The 14,177-nt window shown below is 40.4% G+C and overlaps 1 protein-coding gene and 1 long non-coding RNA gene across 5 annotated transcripts in view; one reads left to right on the top strand and one right to left on the bottom strand.

The window, feature by feature from the left end:
* The window catches only part of LOC148424143 (protein mono-ADP-ribosyltransferase PARP4-like), a 53,384-nt gene that overhangs the window by 26,985 nt on the left and 12,222 nt on the right, over positions 1–14,177 (bottom strand). For all 4 annotated transcript variants that reach the window (XM_088415914.1, XM_088415915.1, XM_088415916.1 and 1 more), the window contains 5 exons: positions 13,984–14,142; positions 10,473–10,610; positions 9,005–9,172; positions 7,567–7,718; positions 4,427–4,558 (listed from right to left, as the gene is read on the bottom strand). In XM_088415914.1, the coding sequence (XP_088272040.1) occupies positions 4,427–4,558; positions 7,567–7,718; positions 9,005–9,172; positions 10,473–10,610; positions 13,984–14,142 (749 nt within the window). The remainder of the gene's footprint in view (positions 1–4,426; positions 4,559–7,566; positions 7,719–9,004; positions 9,173–10,472; positions 10,611–13,983; positions 14,143–14,177) is intronic.
* On the top strand, positions 301–10,627 carry LOC148424144 (uncharacterized). Its single transcript, XR_015865763.1, has 5 exons — positions 301–739; positions 4,435–4,575; positions 9,012–9,209; positions 10,131–10,227; positions 10,499–10,627. It is a non-coding gene; the product is annotated as an uncharacterized LOC148424144 (long non-coding RNA).

The following is a 14,177-nucleotide window of genomic DNA, read 5'->3' as shown; positions in this document are numbered from 1 at the left end:
AATAAATAAATAACGAGATTAATCCGTGCTGCGATTGGGATCATACGCAAATTCGCTCCATGGTAATCCAAACCTCTGTTAATTAGCTAATGCGCGTAAACCCCAGGTAAAAACATTAAAAAAAAATATATACAGTGATACCGCCGCTGACGAACACTTAAGTTCACGAACTTTTTGCCTCAAGAACATTAAAATCGCGGGCATATAGTCTCTGCTGACGAACTAGTTTTCGGCGGACGAACCAAACAAAACCGAACAGCGCCACGGCCACCGTTTCGGTTTTGTCTGGTTCTTCTGCCTCACGGCGTCCAAGTTTGTCGCTATTATGGGACCGAAAAGACCCCACCACAGGCAAGTGTTAACCCTAAGAAAACATTAAAGAAAATTACAATCGAGCAGAAGAACGAGATCATTGAAAACCACGAACGAGGTGTGCGTTTGTGTGACTTAGCGTCCCAGTACCAGTACGCTAAGTATACCATTGCTACCATCCGTAAGAACAAGGAAGCTATTAAGGGTGCGTGTGTGGCTAAGGGTGTTTCTGTGTTGTCTAAGCAACGGTTTCAGGCAATAGAAGAGGTTGAAAAACGTATGTTGATTTGGATTAATGAAAAGCAGCTAGCAGGGGACAGTGTGAGTGAGGGTATTATCGCCGAGAAAGCACGGCAACTTCACTCGGATATCGTCCCTCTTCCTCCCCCCACTCCATTCCATCAAGTCATCAACTACCATCACAAAGGTAAATAAAACGACTTTATTATAAAGTACAGTTTATTTCTTTAATTACAATACAATAGCACATTTATTGTACATGAAATAAGGTATATTTTTGTGTAGATTTAAGGCTTATTAAGGAGAAAATTGTGTTTTATGGGGACCTGGGAATGGATTATTCTCATTTTAATGGTTTCTTACGGGAAATAAATGTTCGGAAGATGAACTTTTCGCCTTACACACACTTTCTGGGAACCAATTATGTTCGTGAGCTGAGGTATCACTGCACATACTTTTAGACAGGACCACCATTATCTTAAATATTTTAACCTGAAAAAAAAGGTACAAAACATTGTGATGATTTTTTTTTAATCCTATTCATCGTGAATGTTATTTTGAAAAAAAAAAAAAGTTAAGTTAATAAGTCTTGCACTTCACACGTCAATAGAAAAATATAAATGGGATTTTTTTTTTTTTTTAATTCGACACTCATTCGAGGAAGATTGAGCCATATAAACCAAGTTTTGACGTACAGATACACATTTTTACATCAGCCATATTGTTATTTATGATAATTACCGTAACGGGACAGGCTGGAGGGCAGAAGTCGGTTGGCTGTTAGCAGCCAGTGCCTTTTGCAGCAAATCCATCTGATTCAATTAACCCTTTACTGGGCACAGCGGCCACTTTCGTCTGATAGTCTAAACAGAAAAGCTTCCCTAATGGCCATTGCTTAAATTCTAACATACTCTTAAAGTTCTAAAATTCGGAAAATTCTTGCCTGTTTCGGACTCAAAAATAGAAAAACATGTGCCTAATAAAGACCGTTTTTGCCTGTTTAGACTATCAGCCACAAGCTCAACTGCTTCGAGCGCATTCAACGTTACAGTGGCGAGGCATTCACTGCTCACAATGTGGAAAATCTGAAATACACTCAACTCGCAACACATATATAACGTAACGGATAACAACACAAGAAATTATGAATAATTTTCAAACATGTGATTCATTCTGTTTTGCAATACATTACATTGTTGACAAACTGCTGATGCGTCTTATACACGATAACATAGAAAATACCAGAATTTGGCCCTAGAATTAAGTGAGTATCCTATACACAGCTGCGTCCTATATTTTGGGGATTACAGAATATGGTGTTCAATGAATTTATTTCCTTCATAAATTAGAGGAACTGTCCTACACTATTGTCATATTGGTGAACACTTTCGACCATGCTCCATTTACCTCAGCTATAGTTGTGCCATGGCATGCTTTTAAAATATTTTTGAAATGAAGACTACTGTTCATTCAATGACATAATTTGTACAATAATTGAAAGAGGTTTTTCCAAGCTGTTGTCACATTTATGAATGAAATGATGACATCCACTGCTCAAATTGCAGAGTGCAGAATGTCTGCCTGTGCCTATGTCTCGCATTCAAACCACCTGTGCACAAAATAGACCACCAAAAGGGGGTCTAAAATCTACTCTACATTTTGTAATCAAAATAGCAGAAGCACTATGGGACATGTCTGCTGGAAGACAAAGTGAGGCATAGACAGTCTACCAAAATTATAGAAACACTAAACTAGACTTGCACGATTATTGTCATTTAAGTTTTACAAAAATGGCAGGCATTAGAGAAATGAAAAGTAATGAACTAGTTTTCACACTAAGCATCAGGGGTGAGGAAATCCTATAAATGCTGGAACGCCCACTCCCAGACAAGCGCAACATGGCTCCAAACACTGTAAACTCCACCTGCGCTGGCACCAAAACGAGGGTGCGCCCAATTTTACACTGAGCGCAGGGGCGGTGGCTTATCAAAATAGCGCCCCATATCTTTAGAGAGACTGCTCAAAAACACTGTCTCTTTTTACAAATGACATTAGACAGATTTGGGTATTGTACTAATTGGGTATTGTACTAATTTTTGCTGGTCCATCATTCATAATTCATTGGTGAGCTGGGTCAACCTTCCATCATTGTCTATCCACAAATTTCCAAGCCGAACCAAACTGTAATCATGAGTCGTTCATCATTTTCTTTTACCCATGTTTCTATGACTTCTATCACTTTTCACCACCAGAGTTGGGCATACAAATACAAATATTTGATCGTTCATCACTCACTGGAATAATGTTCCTAAGCATAAGTGGAGCACATGCTGGATTGCCCCCTCCAAAGAAGTGCACCTTCGCGGTGTGGGGTGACGTATGATCGTTAAGTCGCCGTTTGAGTGAGGCCATTTCTGGACATTTAGCTGTGACAAACCTCTGGGGTGTTCGCAAAATTTTAACTTTGTGCACATGATTTGATTTACCTACCAGGGTCACCTTTTTTACCACAATGCCTAAAGAAGTTTTGAAGCACGTTACGAAGTCATTTATGAATATTGTTTTTCTTTCAATCACCCAAACGATTCAGCGGCATTCGATCTATCCATACACATGTAGGTTTTTACTTATTTATCCGTTCCACGCCCCCATGGTCATTATAAGTGCAAAAAAGGCGACAGGAAAAATGAAAGGATTTGCATCAAAAAAAAAAGGTTGAATATTTTATAACGCGTATTATAGCTTTGAATATGTCATCAACTCATAACAAAAACAAATTTTTTTGGGGGCAGTGGCAGTTATACTGAAAAAATCCCCCTCCAACATTTTTTGATGACAATGGTCAATGGCTTTTGAGGTGTGATAAACTATGTCGTTTATGATTTTTTTCTTCCTTTCAAACTCTCAAAACGTTCAGTGGCATCAGATCTATCAATACATATGTATTTTTTTTTTATTTATCCTTCACCCCTCAGTACAATGTATATGCAAAAAAGTGACATTGAAAAAAAATTAAAGGGGCTGTATTCAAAAGTATATGAAGGCATTCGGCCAATAGCATATCGGCCAATAGCATATCGGCATTTCTGTGATTGACGTGATGCCAGCCAATAGCATATCCGCATCTCCGTGACTGAGACCAAGACTGTGACCTTACTCGATCAATAGCATATCGGCATCTCCGTGACTGAGACCGTGACTGTTACTTTAATCGACCAATAGCATATCGGCATTTCCGTGACATGCGAAAAAAGTTGTTTTTGTTGATGCAGCAAAGCAAAAAAAATAGTGCGGACACACTGACCGGCTTGTTGGATGGTTCGTAAGACGAAAGGTTTGTGCGTAAGAGGGGGACAAAAAAACGCCACGGTCCACGTCGTAAGATGAAAAATACGTAAAACAGGGGGTTCGTAAACCGGGGGCCCACTGTACATATATATATATTTTATATATTTATTATATATATATTTTGGGGGGGGGGGGGGGGATAATTCATATGCCATAATGGAGCTTTGAATTAGTCATTAACTCATAACAAAAGGAAAATTCGATGCATGTACATTTTTTGGGTAGTGGCAGTTTTACTGAAAAAAATCCCCCTTGAACATTTCTCAACCAAGATGATCCATGGCTTTTGGGTTGTATCATTTATATCATTTATGATTTTTTTTTTCAACTACTCATAATGTTCAGTGGCATCAGAGCCATCCATTTTTGGTGATGGGGGTGGGGTTCCCAAATTGTTCATTTGTAGGAGGCATTTTGGAAGTCGGTAGTTCTTAACTGGTTTCTCCAGAAGAAATTGGTAAATTAGAAAATGCACACTTGGGAGTGCAAAATGGACCATCTAACTTTAGCTTCCTTTCAAACTCACCGCGACAGAATTCCAACAAAGTTGCTGGCGCTGGAGGAGTGAAGGAGCGACTTGATGTTGCCGAGCTTGCCCTTAAAGGTCTGAAGCTCCACAGCTCTGCTGACTCGTAACACCTGATGGATCTGCACAGCACTGAAAAGGCAAATAAGGTAGTCATTTACTTTACAAGTAGCTCTTGTGAATGAAAAGTAAGCTTTTATCATCCTACTGAGATCAATCAAGCCTGAAGCAGACCCACATGAGCTGTGGCTGAAAAGGCCCCTGTGGGGATAAAACTGCAGACCGTGTCTCCAAATCTTGAGTGCAAGTCATCTATTGAGTTTGTCAAAAAAAAGCTTAAAGTGTCATGTGTTAAAGAAACTTGCTACATTAAATGGCTATACACAATAAAGTGTCACAGACAATTACTGAACCCCATGCTTCATCCAACTGACCTTTTACAAACTGACTGGCCAATCACACAATTGTGCTATTTATCCAGTCTTATTTTCTATAATTAAAAAACAAAAAAAAGCTAAATTTGATAGGGATGGTCATGGGCATTTCTACACTCCTAAAAAAACAACAATTAATAAGCTGATACATCTTTTTACAAATTAACAAAATACTTGACTATGAACAATGAAATTAAACTTTGAATCTACAGTACCAGTCAAAAGTTTGGAAACACCCATTTACACTACAGTTTTTCATTATTTAACAGAGGTGGGCATCTTACTTTTTTTTTCTTTGCTGGTTCTGTCAGTCGTTGGTGCATTGCCCCCGTTCCGTCATCATCGGTCCGCCATTTGTTTTCTCGCCGAAAATTGTAATTGTCGGTCCGTTAGAAAACCGCTAGTCTGTCACTCTCTTCCGATGTCACATACCCGCCCCCATAAGCACCCCTCAATTTTTTAAAAACCGTTGTTCTACTAACACATCAAATTAGCCAAATGGCTAGAATTATCATTGCACATAAGTCTCGATAGCTTGGCCTTTAAAGGTTAAAAGTTAAAATATGCAGTCGTAATTTGAACCATATAAATTTAGTACAAAAGCCTAAAAGTTAGAATAAACTAAGCCCCTTGACAGTAAGCTGCAATAAGACATTATTCATGTCTGGCTAGATAGCATATATGTGTGTGCACGCTGGACTCGACTGCGTTTGTCGGTCGTGTCCACTGGGAGGGATTATCATGCTTTACATGAGGATGCCCATTGCATTGCCTGCAAAATAGCTAGTCGACGACATAGCTATTTTAGTCATCCGCATTGTGCAAGAAAAAAACAAAAAAAAAATCAGTCATTAAAAAAATAAGTCAATCAAGGAAAAAAAAACTGCATTTGAAAAATGTTAAATGTCGATGTTAAAAAATGTTCATGTTAAAAAGGATACAATTTTAGGTATCTATACATTTTTCATTGATAATCTCATTTATAGTGAGGTATGCAAATAAGTGGTACTCACGCGTGAGCGAAAATCACTTAAATGTAACGTTGCATGCTTCACTTCGCCCATTTGTGTACCCTACCAAACTTTCACCCATGACAACCAGCGAGCCTGAAAGCAACTTTTTTTCTCCAAGTGGCTCCAAGATGTGCCATGGCTTGAAGCACACTTAAGATTTAACAGTCACCTCCTCAGCTAGCAGACAAAACAGGTGTATTTGATACAGGGTCAAACTTTTTCAGTCATCCTCTATTTGACTTATGAAGAGAGTGCGTGCCTGTATGTATCGCAGCTTATGGCTGCAAAAAAAAGCTAACAGAAAAAAAAGCTAATCGAAAGAAATAGCTAATCACCCTCTTGCTGGGTGGCGAGACAAAGTGTAGGAACATCGCAGTGGATTCCACTTGCCCCGCAGATTCGACATACTGCATGTCTGCCCCGTCGCGCTGTCACTGCAACGACGACGCACACCTCCTCCCACTGTATATGTCGTTGGTCCAGCAATGCTGTGCTATGAAGTCCTTGGAAGGTCAATGCGCTTGCGCAGGGACCACCAACTCACTCGGTTAAAAAAATAAAATGGCACAAAGAAAGAGAACCAATTGTTTTTGGTGCATCCAATCAAAGGAGAAGACAATCTTGTCAACGTGGAGCGCTTTTTCTTTGTAAAGCAGGATGTAGATCACAATCTTTTTCCTGTTTGGTGCTTTCTGAACTGTGGAATTGACCGTGGTGCAGGTTTGCAGAACAGATCTTTCACGTCCTGTTTATGCACACTCTAAGTCTTCCTATTCTGAGGATATATGATTGTTTACAAAATCGGCTTGGACTGACTCTCGGCCACGTATCAGTCTTGTGAGGGTGTAAATGAGATTGTTTACGTTGTCACTCTACATTGACAGAGAATTTACCTCCGACTTGGACTAATTAAACCGGGTCCCGAAAGAAACACGCATACCATAACTGATAAGACTAACGACATTTTTTAAGATGCGGGTTTGAATAATGCGATGTGGCTGTGTGCATACAGACAGAATGCACTTAATGTGGGAGTGACACTGAGGATGACATTGATGAAGACTTTTTAATGAAGGGTGAGTACCAGGTATACATGTGAGTAACCCACAAAAAATTATGTGCACCCCTTTTTTTGTCATCACAGCAAGAAAGGGGGCACACAGTGTTTTCTCTTTCTTTCATGGGAACAAATAATTGAGAAGCAATGAATTAATGTAAAACTAAGTTGTCTGTAGGGGTGACTGAAATTATTGTTTTTCAATGTGTGCCCTGCGAGTGACTTGCGACAGCCTAGTGTGTACGCAGCCTCTTACTCAAAGTCAGCTGTGATAAGAGGGCACCCACATCTCTGAGGATAAGCCTCATAGAAAATGGATATGTGTAATATTTTCAGAATGATGAAAACACAATCGAATAATTAGAAAATAGATTGCTGAGTAATTGCAGACACTCGAGTCATTGAATTACTTTTGTAAATTTGTATTTGCTTATTTCTTTTTGCTCTAAAATTGTTGTTAAATTAAAGTAATAACACATTAACAGAGGTATTCCCTTAAGTCCTCCTCCCTTCGTCATCAGGCTTAGGGATGGTTGACTTTTGCTGTGCGATTAGGGTTTTACTTTAGCTTCTAACTTGATTTGTTTTGTATGATTTACTTGTGGTGCTTTTATACCGTGCATATAAATTTCTTACCTGTCTTCGAGCAGAGATGATACAGTGCGGTATTCGTGGCAGCCAGTCTCAACTGTTTCAATGCTGCACCTTAGGGCGCGAAATTTGCCAACGCAGGAAGGGGTGGGGCTTCTCAGAGTCATCTCACTCACGTTCAGGATGTCACGAACAAGCTAGGCAAAAAGAAACAATGACTCACTTGTCAGTCTTGATTAGAGCCACGTGTGTGGAAGGGGGGAAAGTGCATTTTCTTGTCGATATGCGGCTAATATTTTTCTGAGTTGTTTGACATGGAAAAATAAAACAAAGGGAGATCCTCAGTTATTCAACAAATGTATGTGGTGAATTCATCCATTACTTAACTTGCCTATTATAATGCATTTCTTTCTAAATATCATGTGAGTCGTTTGAGTTCCAAACAGAACAACAGTAGGTAGTAACTAGATCTCAGAAAATAAATTTGATGCTATAGCAGCATGCAATGTGGAGAGTTGTGTACAAATGTGGTCATGCTCTGGTATGCTTGGCCCCACAAGACTCGGCCACACAAACATTGCGCTCTTCCACGCTTCTCTTTTCACATTTGACAAGACTGCAAAACTGATAACATTCGCGTAGCTAACAATATGTTCTATGTGTCTTAATATTGTGTTAGATGAAATAAGAATTAAGCAAAAAAATCCACAATTGCATCCATCTCAGGAGGCGGCCATTTTGCCACATGCTGTAGACCGAAAATTAGGTCATAGTTGTCAACTGCGCAGGTATCGACAGAACACGGCTCAAATATTGTCTGGCTCCCCCTGAAATGGATTTTTAAAAAACGCTCACTTCTAAAGTCATAAACACAATATTATTCCTAATGCTGTGTTTTATTACTTTACAAATGTGCTTTTACCATTGTTCCTTTGTGTTTAAAATACATACCACTGAGAGGGAGAAGTGAAACAATAGTTGACGGTATTTTAAAGATATTTTAAGGTGAGCTTCCCAGTTGTTTTTGTGCATAGTCTTTACATTTGACCTATAAGGATCCAATATGTGACAATTAGAAAAAAAAATTGCAATAATTACATATGAATTGAGATGAAAACAGCTACATCAAAAAATATAAATGAGTATATTCTTTGCTGTTGAAGGCTGTCAGCATTTCAAATGTTCAAAAGCAGAAAAAGAACAAGCTTGAGGGTATTTTTGTGAGTTCATCAAAGGGGTTTCGACAGGCTTCAGAAGCAGAAGAAAGCGCAACCAAATTGAGGAGGCAAAACAGAACCCTCTTTGGGCTGTGGTTTGTTGCAAGCCGGCAATATTAATTACGGTGGATTGTTATCTGTTGCAGCAGTGTGAATTGTGGACTGGAAAACACTTAAGAAATCTCCTCATCCTTTTCTTTATTACAGTACTATTGTGTACTCATTTGTGCATGTAACACACACGAAACATGAATGTTTTATTATACCTGACAGAGGTCCAGTTTTTCGGCGATAACCAAGGGAGTGCAACCAACACTGAAGTATTTGCATGGCAGCAGGGTGTGAACTTGACAGAGAAGAGAGTGCGCTGCAGGAGCATCGGATTCCTTCAGTTTTCTTTGTGCTTCAAGCAACATGCCCTCAGCTCTGCTCACCTTAAAACACACAGGATGGAGTGCAAAAACACTGAATGTAGGATCCCATTTCTGTTTGAATCAATTTGGGCTAAAGCCCTTCTGTGTAGCGTTTGCATTTTGTGAGTTCATGCCAGATTGAAATGTTTTCAATGTTGAAAGAAAAAAAAGCTTAGTTCCCATAAGACAAAACCTGCACGACTAAATTATTTTGAACATTTTCAAAAATATGTAGCTTCAGTGATGATGACTGTATTGTCTTTGGAGTTAACCAGTACATTTTATTTGCGTTTCACTGTTTTTGCCATGTTTATTTGTTATTAAATCAATGGTAACAAATAACATGTGAAAAACACTCAAAATAATTGATTCTAACATCTCTGGAAATTAAATGTTGCTTGCTTAGCCTATTTTAGTGTCAGGGTGTAATTTATATGTATGGCTTCTCAAACACTGATGTCATATTGACATTAATATCAGGCATATTAATTTATGTTGGAATAAACCTGATGTCACTGAAGGCCCAGGGCTGAAATGCATGACCCACCACCGAGATACCTGGTACCCGCCTATCCCTAGTGATTGCAACAACTGAACTATAATTTATTTTAAAAAAAAGTACCTTACGTTCTATTGAGTGTTAACAAAAACACATCTGAGGTCTGCTGGAAAAGCTCAAGGAGTAGTGTCACAAAATATTATTTCAAGTCCTGACTACAAATTCAGAGATGTCCCCTTCAATGCGGGCTAGACAATCAACCAGCATGTCTACAGCAGAGATCAAGGGGTGTTTGCATTCTTGCAATTCCATGAAAAGAAGCCAGACTTGTGGCAGGAATACTCATGGCTGCTTTATCATGACAACGCAGGCTCACAGCGCTTTAAGCAAATTCCTGTCTGAGAAAAATATCGCCATGCCGGAACAACCTCCCTACTTAAATTTTTTTTTCTCTTTTTCAAACTCATGGGGGTCATCAAGGGGACCCGTTTTGAAGATATGGATGACATCAAGATGGCATGACGACGAAGCTCTGGAGAATCCTGGAGGAATCCTTCCAAGAATGCATAAAGGCGAGGTCAGAGAATGCTGCAAAAGTACATTACATTCCGGGGGGGATAACTTCAAAGAGGAGGACCTTGTACTTTGTAGTTTGAATTTCAAACCCATCTTTTATGAAACTACTGCTGGAACTTTTCTGAAATGTCATACCTGTATATAAGATTTATTGAAGACTTCTACTATAAGTAGTCAATAGTCAACATCTTTTCTGGGGAGTGACAAACTACATTCTGCATTATGGTAAAAACAAGAAAGCCTTACATCATTGAGGCTGATTTTGTTAACAGGCACTTTGAGGAGGTTGTCAAGACGACCCAGGGCCTCAGTCCACAGCAGCTCCACAAAAACGGCAATGTCTTGAGACAACACTCCGGCATTCAGCTTCTCCTCCAGCAGCAGCTGCCATTTGAACAAGGTACATATCAATCAGTGGCATAATAGTGACAGAGAATATTTGTCAGATGGTTGAGTAACCCTGTGACATCTGCAGGACTCTTTTCAGACTCTGTTGGAGCATCCTCTGCACTTTGCTTGACATCAGTCAATTCATCTGTGAATGCTAGTGAAGTATGCCATGGCCATTTATTCCTGTGAAGCCTAGTAATCCTTCCTAGACAGACACTTTTAGCACATGAGTGTGCCCAGTAATATATGTGAACATGAAGCATATATATACAGTGGACCCCCGGTTTACGAACTCCCTCTCTTACGAACTTTTCGACTTACGAGCGTGGACCGCGGCGTTTTTTGTCCCCCTCTTACGCACAAACCTTTTGTCTTACGAACAATCCGACATGCTGGTTAATATGTTTGTACAATTATTTTCGCTTTGCTGCATCAACGAAACTAAATGATCACGCTTGTCACGGCAACGCTGAACGCTATTGCTCTTACAATGTCACAGTCACTGTCTCAGTCACGGAGTCAGTCACGGAGATGCCGATATGCTATTGGTCGATTAAGGTCACAGTCCCGGTCTCACTCACGGAGATGCGGATATACTATTGGCCGGCGTCACGTCAATCACAGAAATGCCGATATGCTTGGCCGAACGCCTTCATCTAGCTCAGTGTTTCCCAACCTTTTGATCACTGCGGCACATTTAAAGCATTGAGGGTGCTATCCGCGGCACAGTCAATGCTGTAAATGTATACAGCGGACCGGGGGGGCTGTCCGCGGCACAGTCAATGCCGACAGCGGACCGGGGGGATAATTTCCCGCGGCACAACTGACAATATCTGTGTTGCGGCACATGGCGGTTGAAAAACATGGATCTAGCTTGATGGCACAGCTGGTCGGTGTGTTGTGAAGACTTTGCAAACTTTATCTGTTAGACGTGGCTGCTAAAATTGCTAGTGGCGGTAGACGGAGAGGGTTCTTCTATTATGGATTAAAGAGAAGGAAATCGCCGGTGATATGTTCTAGTTTGAGAAAAGTTCCCGTTTAAGAAAATAAATAAATTCTGCGGGTTGGTCTCTGCTCCCCTCCACCTCCACCCAGCTCAAGTCACGTCGCCCCAAAGGTAAATGTCATTTTTCCTTTGTATAGTTATGTTATTTAATTTAACTGTACAGTAGGTTATGTTACTCATTTTTAATATTTGTATAAAGTTGTGATGTTTTTACCTAAGGTTTTTGCACGCGTTGTACGCATTCACTAATTAACATAGGTTTGGATTGCCCGTCATACGAGCAGTTTGAGTTACGAGAGTAGCCGCTGAACGGATTAAGTTCGTAACACGGGGGCCCACTGTATATTTTTTGTCTTACCTTACAAAAACGTTATCATTATGAAGTCTGAGACTTTTGTTTTCCCTAGATTGCTATAATACATGATAATTAAATTGCATCCATACTTAAACATACCTGACAGGACAACCAAAAATAAAATTTGTAGTCAATGATAACTTTCAATTAATACTGTACATTACAACCTCAATGATTATATTCGGATCGATGGTTTTGTGTGGATTTGTGAAAGCAGTGACCTTTTATAAGAATAAAATGGTATGTTATTGGGTTACATCATCTGAGGGTATAATGACAAAATTAAGGATACACCAATCCCTCAAAATAACCTGTAATTTGTGGCGTGACTCAATATGGTTGGTTATAAATGGATCCAGCCATCCATTTTTTATAGCCGCTTTCCCTCACAAGGGCCACAGGCTGGCTGGTGCCCATCCCAGCTGACTTTGGGCAGTAGGCAGGGGACACCCTGATCTGGTTGCCAGTCAACTGCAGGGCAAAGAGGGCCGAACAACCATTCCCGCACCCAATCACACCTAAGGACAATTTAGTGTGTCCAGTACACCTACATACCATGCACGTTTTTTTGGCAAGTGGAAGGAAGCCAGAGAGCCCGGAGAGAACGCACACGTGCTCGGGGAGAACACGCGAACGCCACACAGGAAGGCCAGAGCTAGTTGGAGACTTGGGTCCCTTAACTGTGAGGCGGACATGCTAACCACTGCGCCACCCTGTTATAAATGGACATCTAATTTTATTACAAGAGACCTTGACCGAAGGTGCGTGCTGTGCTTCTCAAATTGGGTGTGTTTTACTATGCTTGTTGAGGGCGATGTGTGTGACCCTAGGAAACACACTCAATTCATTTATTTGCCATTTCAGAACACAAAGAGGAATTACACATCCACTACAGTTGGTGGCAGTCGGACTATGTAAAGTGTGTATGGTGCACTCTAAATTTCTGAGGGGCAACACTGAATTTCCGCATGACTTGAGTGCAACAGTGCACACTTGGAACGTCTTTCTGAATGTGTCCTCTTCATCGGTGCCGGAGGCCACGTGACAATGGTTCCGCAATGAAAAAGAGAAAGATGAGTTTTGAGTGCAAAGACTGTTGTCACTTAATTCCTTTTTTAAGAATACACCATGTTTTACAATCCACGTGTTGATGCCCTTACATAAACCCAGAGCGAAAAAGAAGTTGTGTTCACGACAAATAATCATAAAGACAAATGTTGGCCTGCACCACCATCCTGTAAGTGTTTTTGTTTCATTTTATGAACCTAGGAGGACCTGGATGAAGTGGTTGAGGAGCGGGAAGTCTGGAATCCCCTTCTCAAGCTTCTGCCCCTGCCACCTGACGCCAGATAAGCAATAGATAGTAGATGGATGGATAATCTCAAAGAGGATACAATGTTATGCAGCGGTGTCCTCATAAAAAATTCATTAACAGATTATACTATTTCTGGTTGCCGCAGAAAATTGGGGGGCTTGGCCAAGTCAATAAGTGTGGACCCAAACAACCTACAATAAGTGGCATATATTGTGTTTTGGTGCTAATTGGCAAATGTTGCAGACAAACCGACTTGCAAATAGAAGATTTACTGACTTACGAACTACCTTGAGGTGAAATTACGCGGCCAAAAATAAAGCATAATTGTTTATTGAGACAAAATCATTGATTCAAATGTTTATGTTGTTCATAGTGGAACATTTTATGCTGATTATGTCTATGGGGTTTCACAAAACAGGAGTGACCAAGTGTATCATTATGACAACTACGAACCCAACTAGGTAACAGAGACAGTTTTGCTCAGGGCAGCGTGTGTGTCCCTTCACAATAAATTTTATGTTACTCATAATCTTGCTAGTAATACCTCTGATACACAGAGGAAGCGCGTGATGGTTTATGGTATAATAATCTTTTATGTCTCAGTGGCGCCCTCTAGGGACTAATTGGTTGCTACTGTTTACATAATTACTTGAATATTTGTGTTTTAAGCTGTGAGGAGGGGATGGAAAACCTGCTGCAGGGCCTTCGAGCCAAAATTCTGATCCTGCGAGGGGATGCCGGTCCATTGTTCCAGACCCGAAGCCAGCAGCGTGTCAGTCAGTGTCTGGAAGACCTCCACAGCCTGCTCCGAGGTCGAGGGGAACATCACCATGTCACTGGGTAGGGTCTGCTGTTCGCACAAAAACCACCTGCATTACATTTGAC

This window comes from Hippichthys cyanospilos, chromosome 5, assembly GCF_059441005.1.
Source record: "Hippichthys cyanospilos isolate Australia breed blue-spotted pipefish chromosome 5, RoL_Hcya_1.0, whole genome shotgun sequence".
NCBI lineage: Eukaryota > Metazoa > Chordata > Actinopteri > Syngnathiformes > Syngnathidae > Hippichthys > Hippichthys cyanospilos.
Note: the sequence above shows the minus strand (reverse complement) of the source record. Positions and strands in the feature narration are given on the sequence as shown.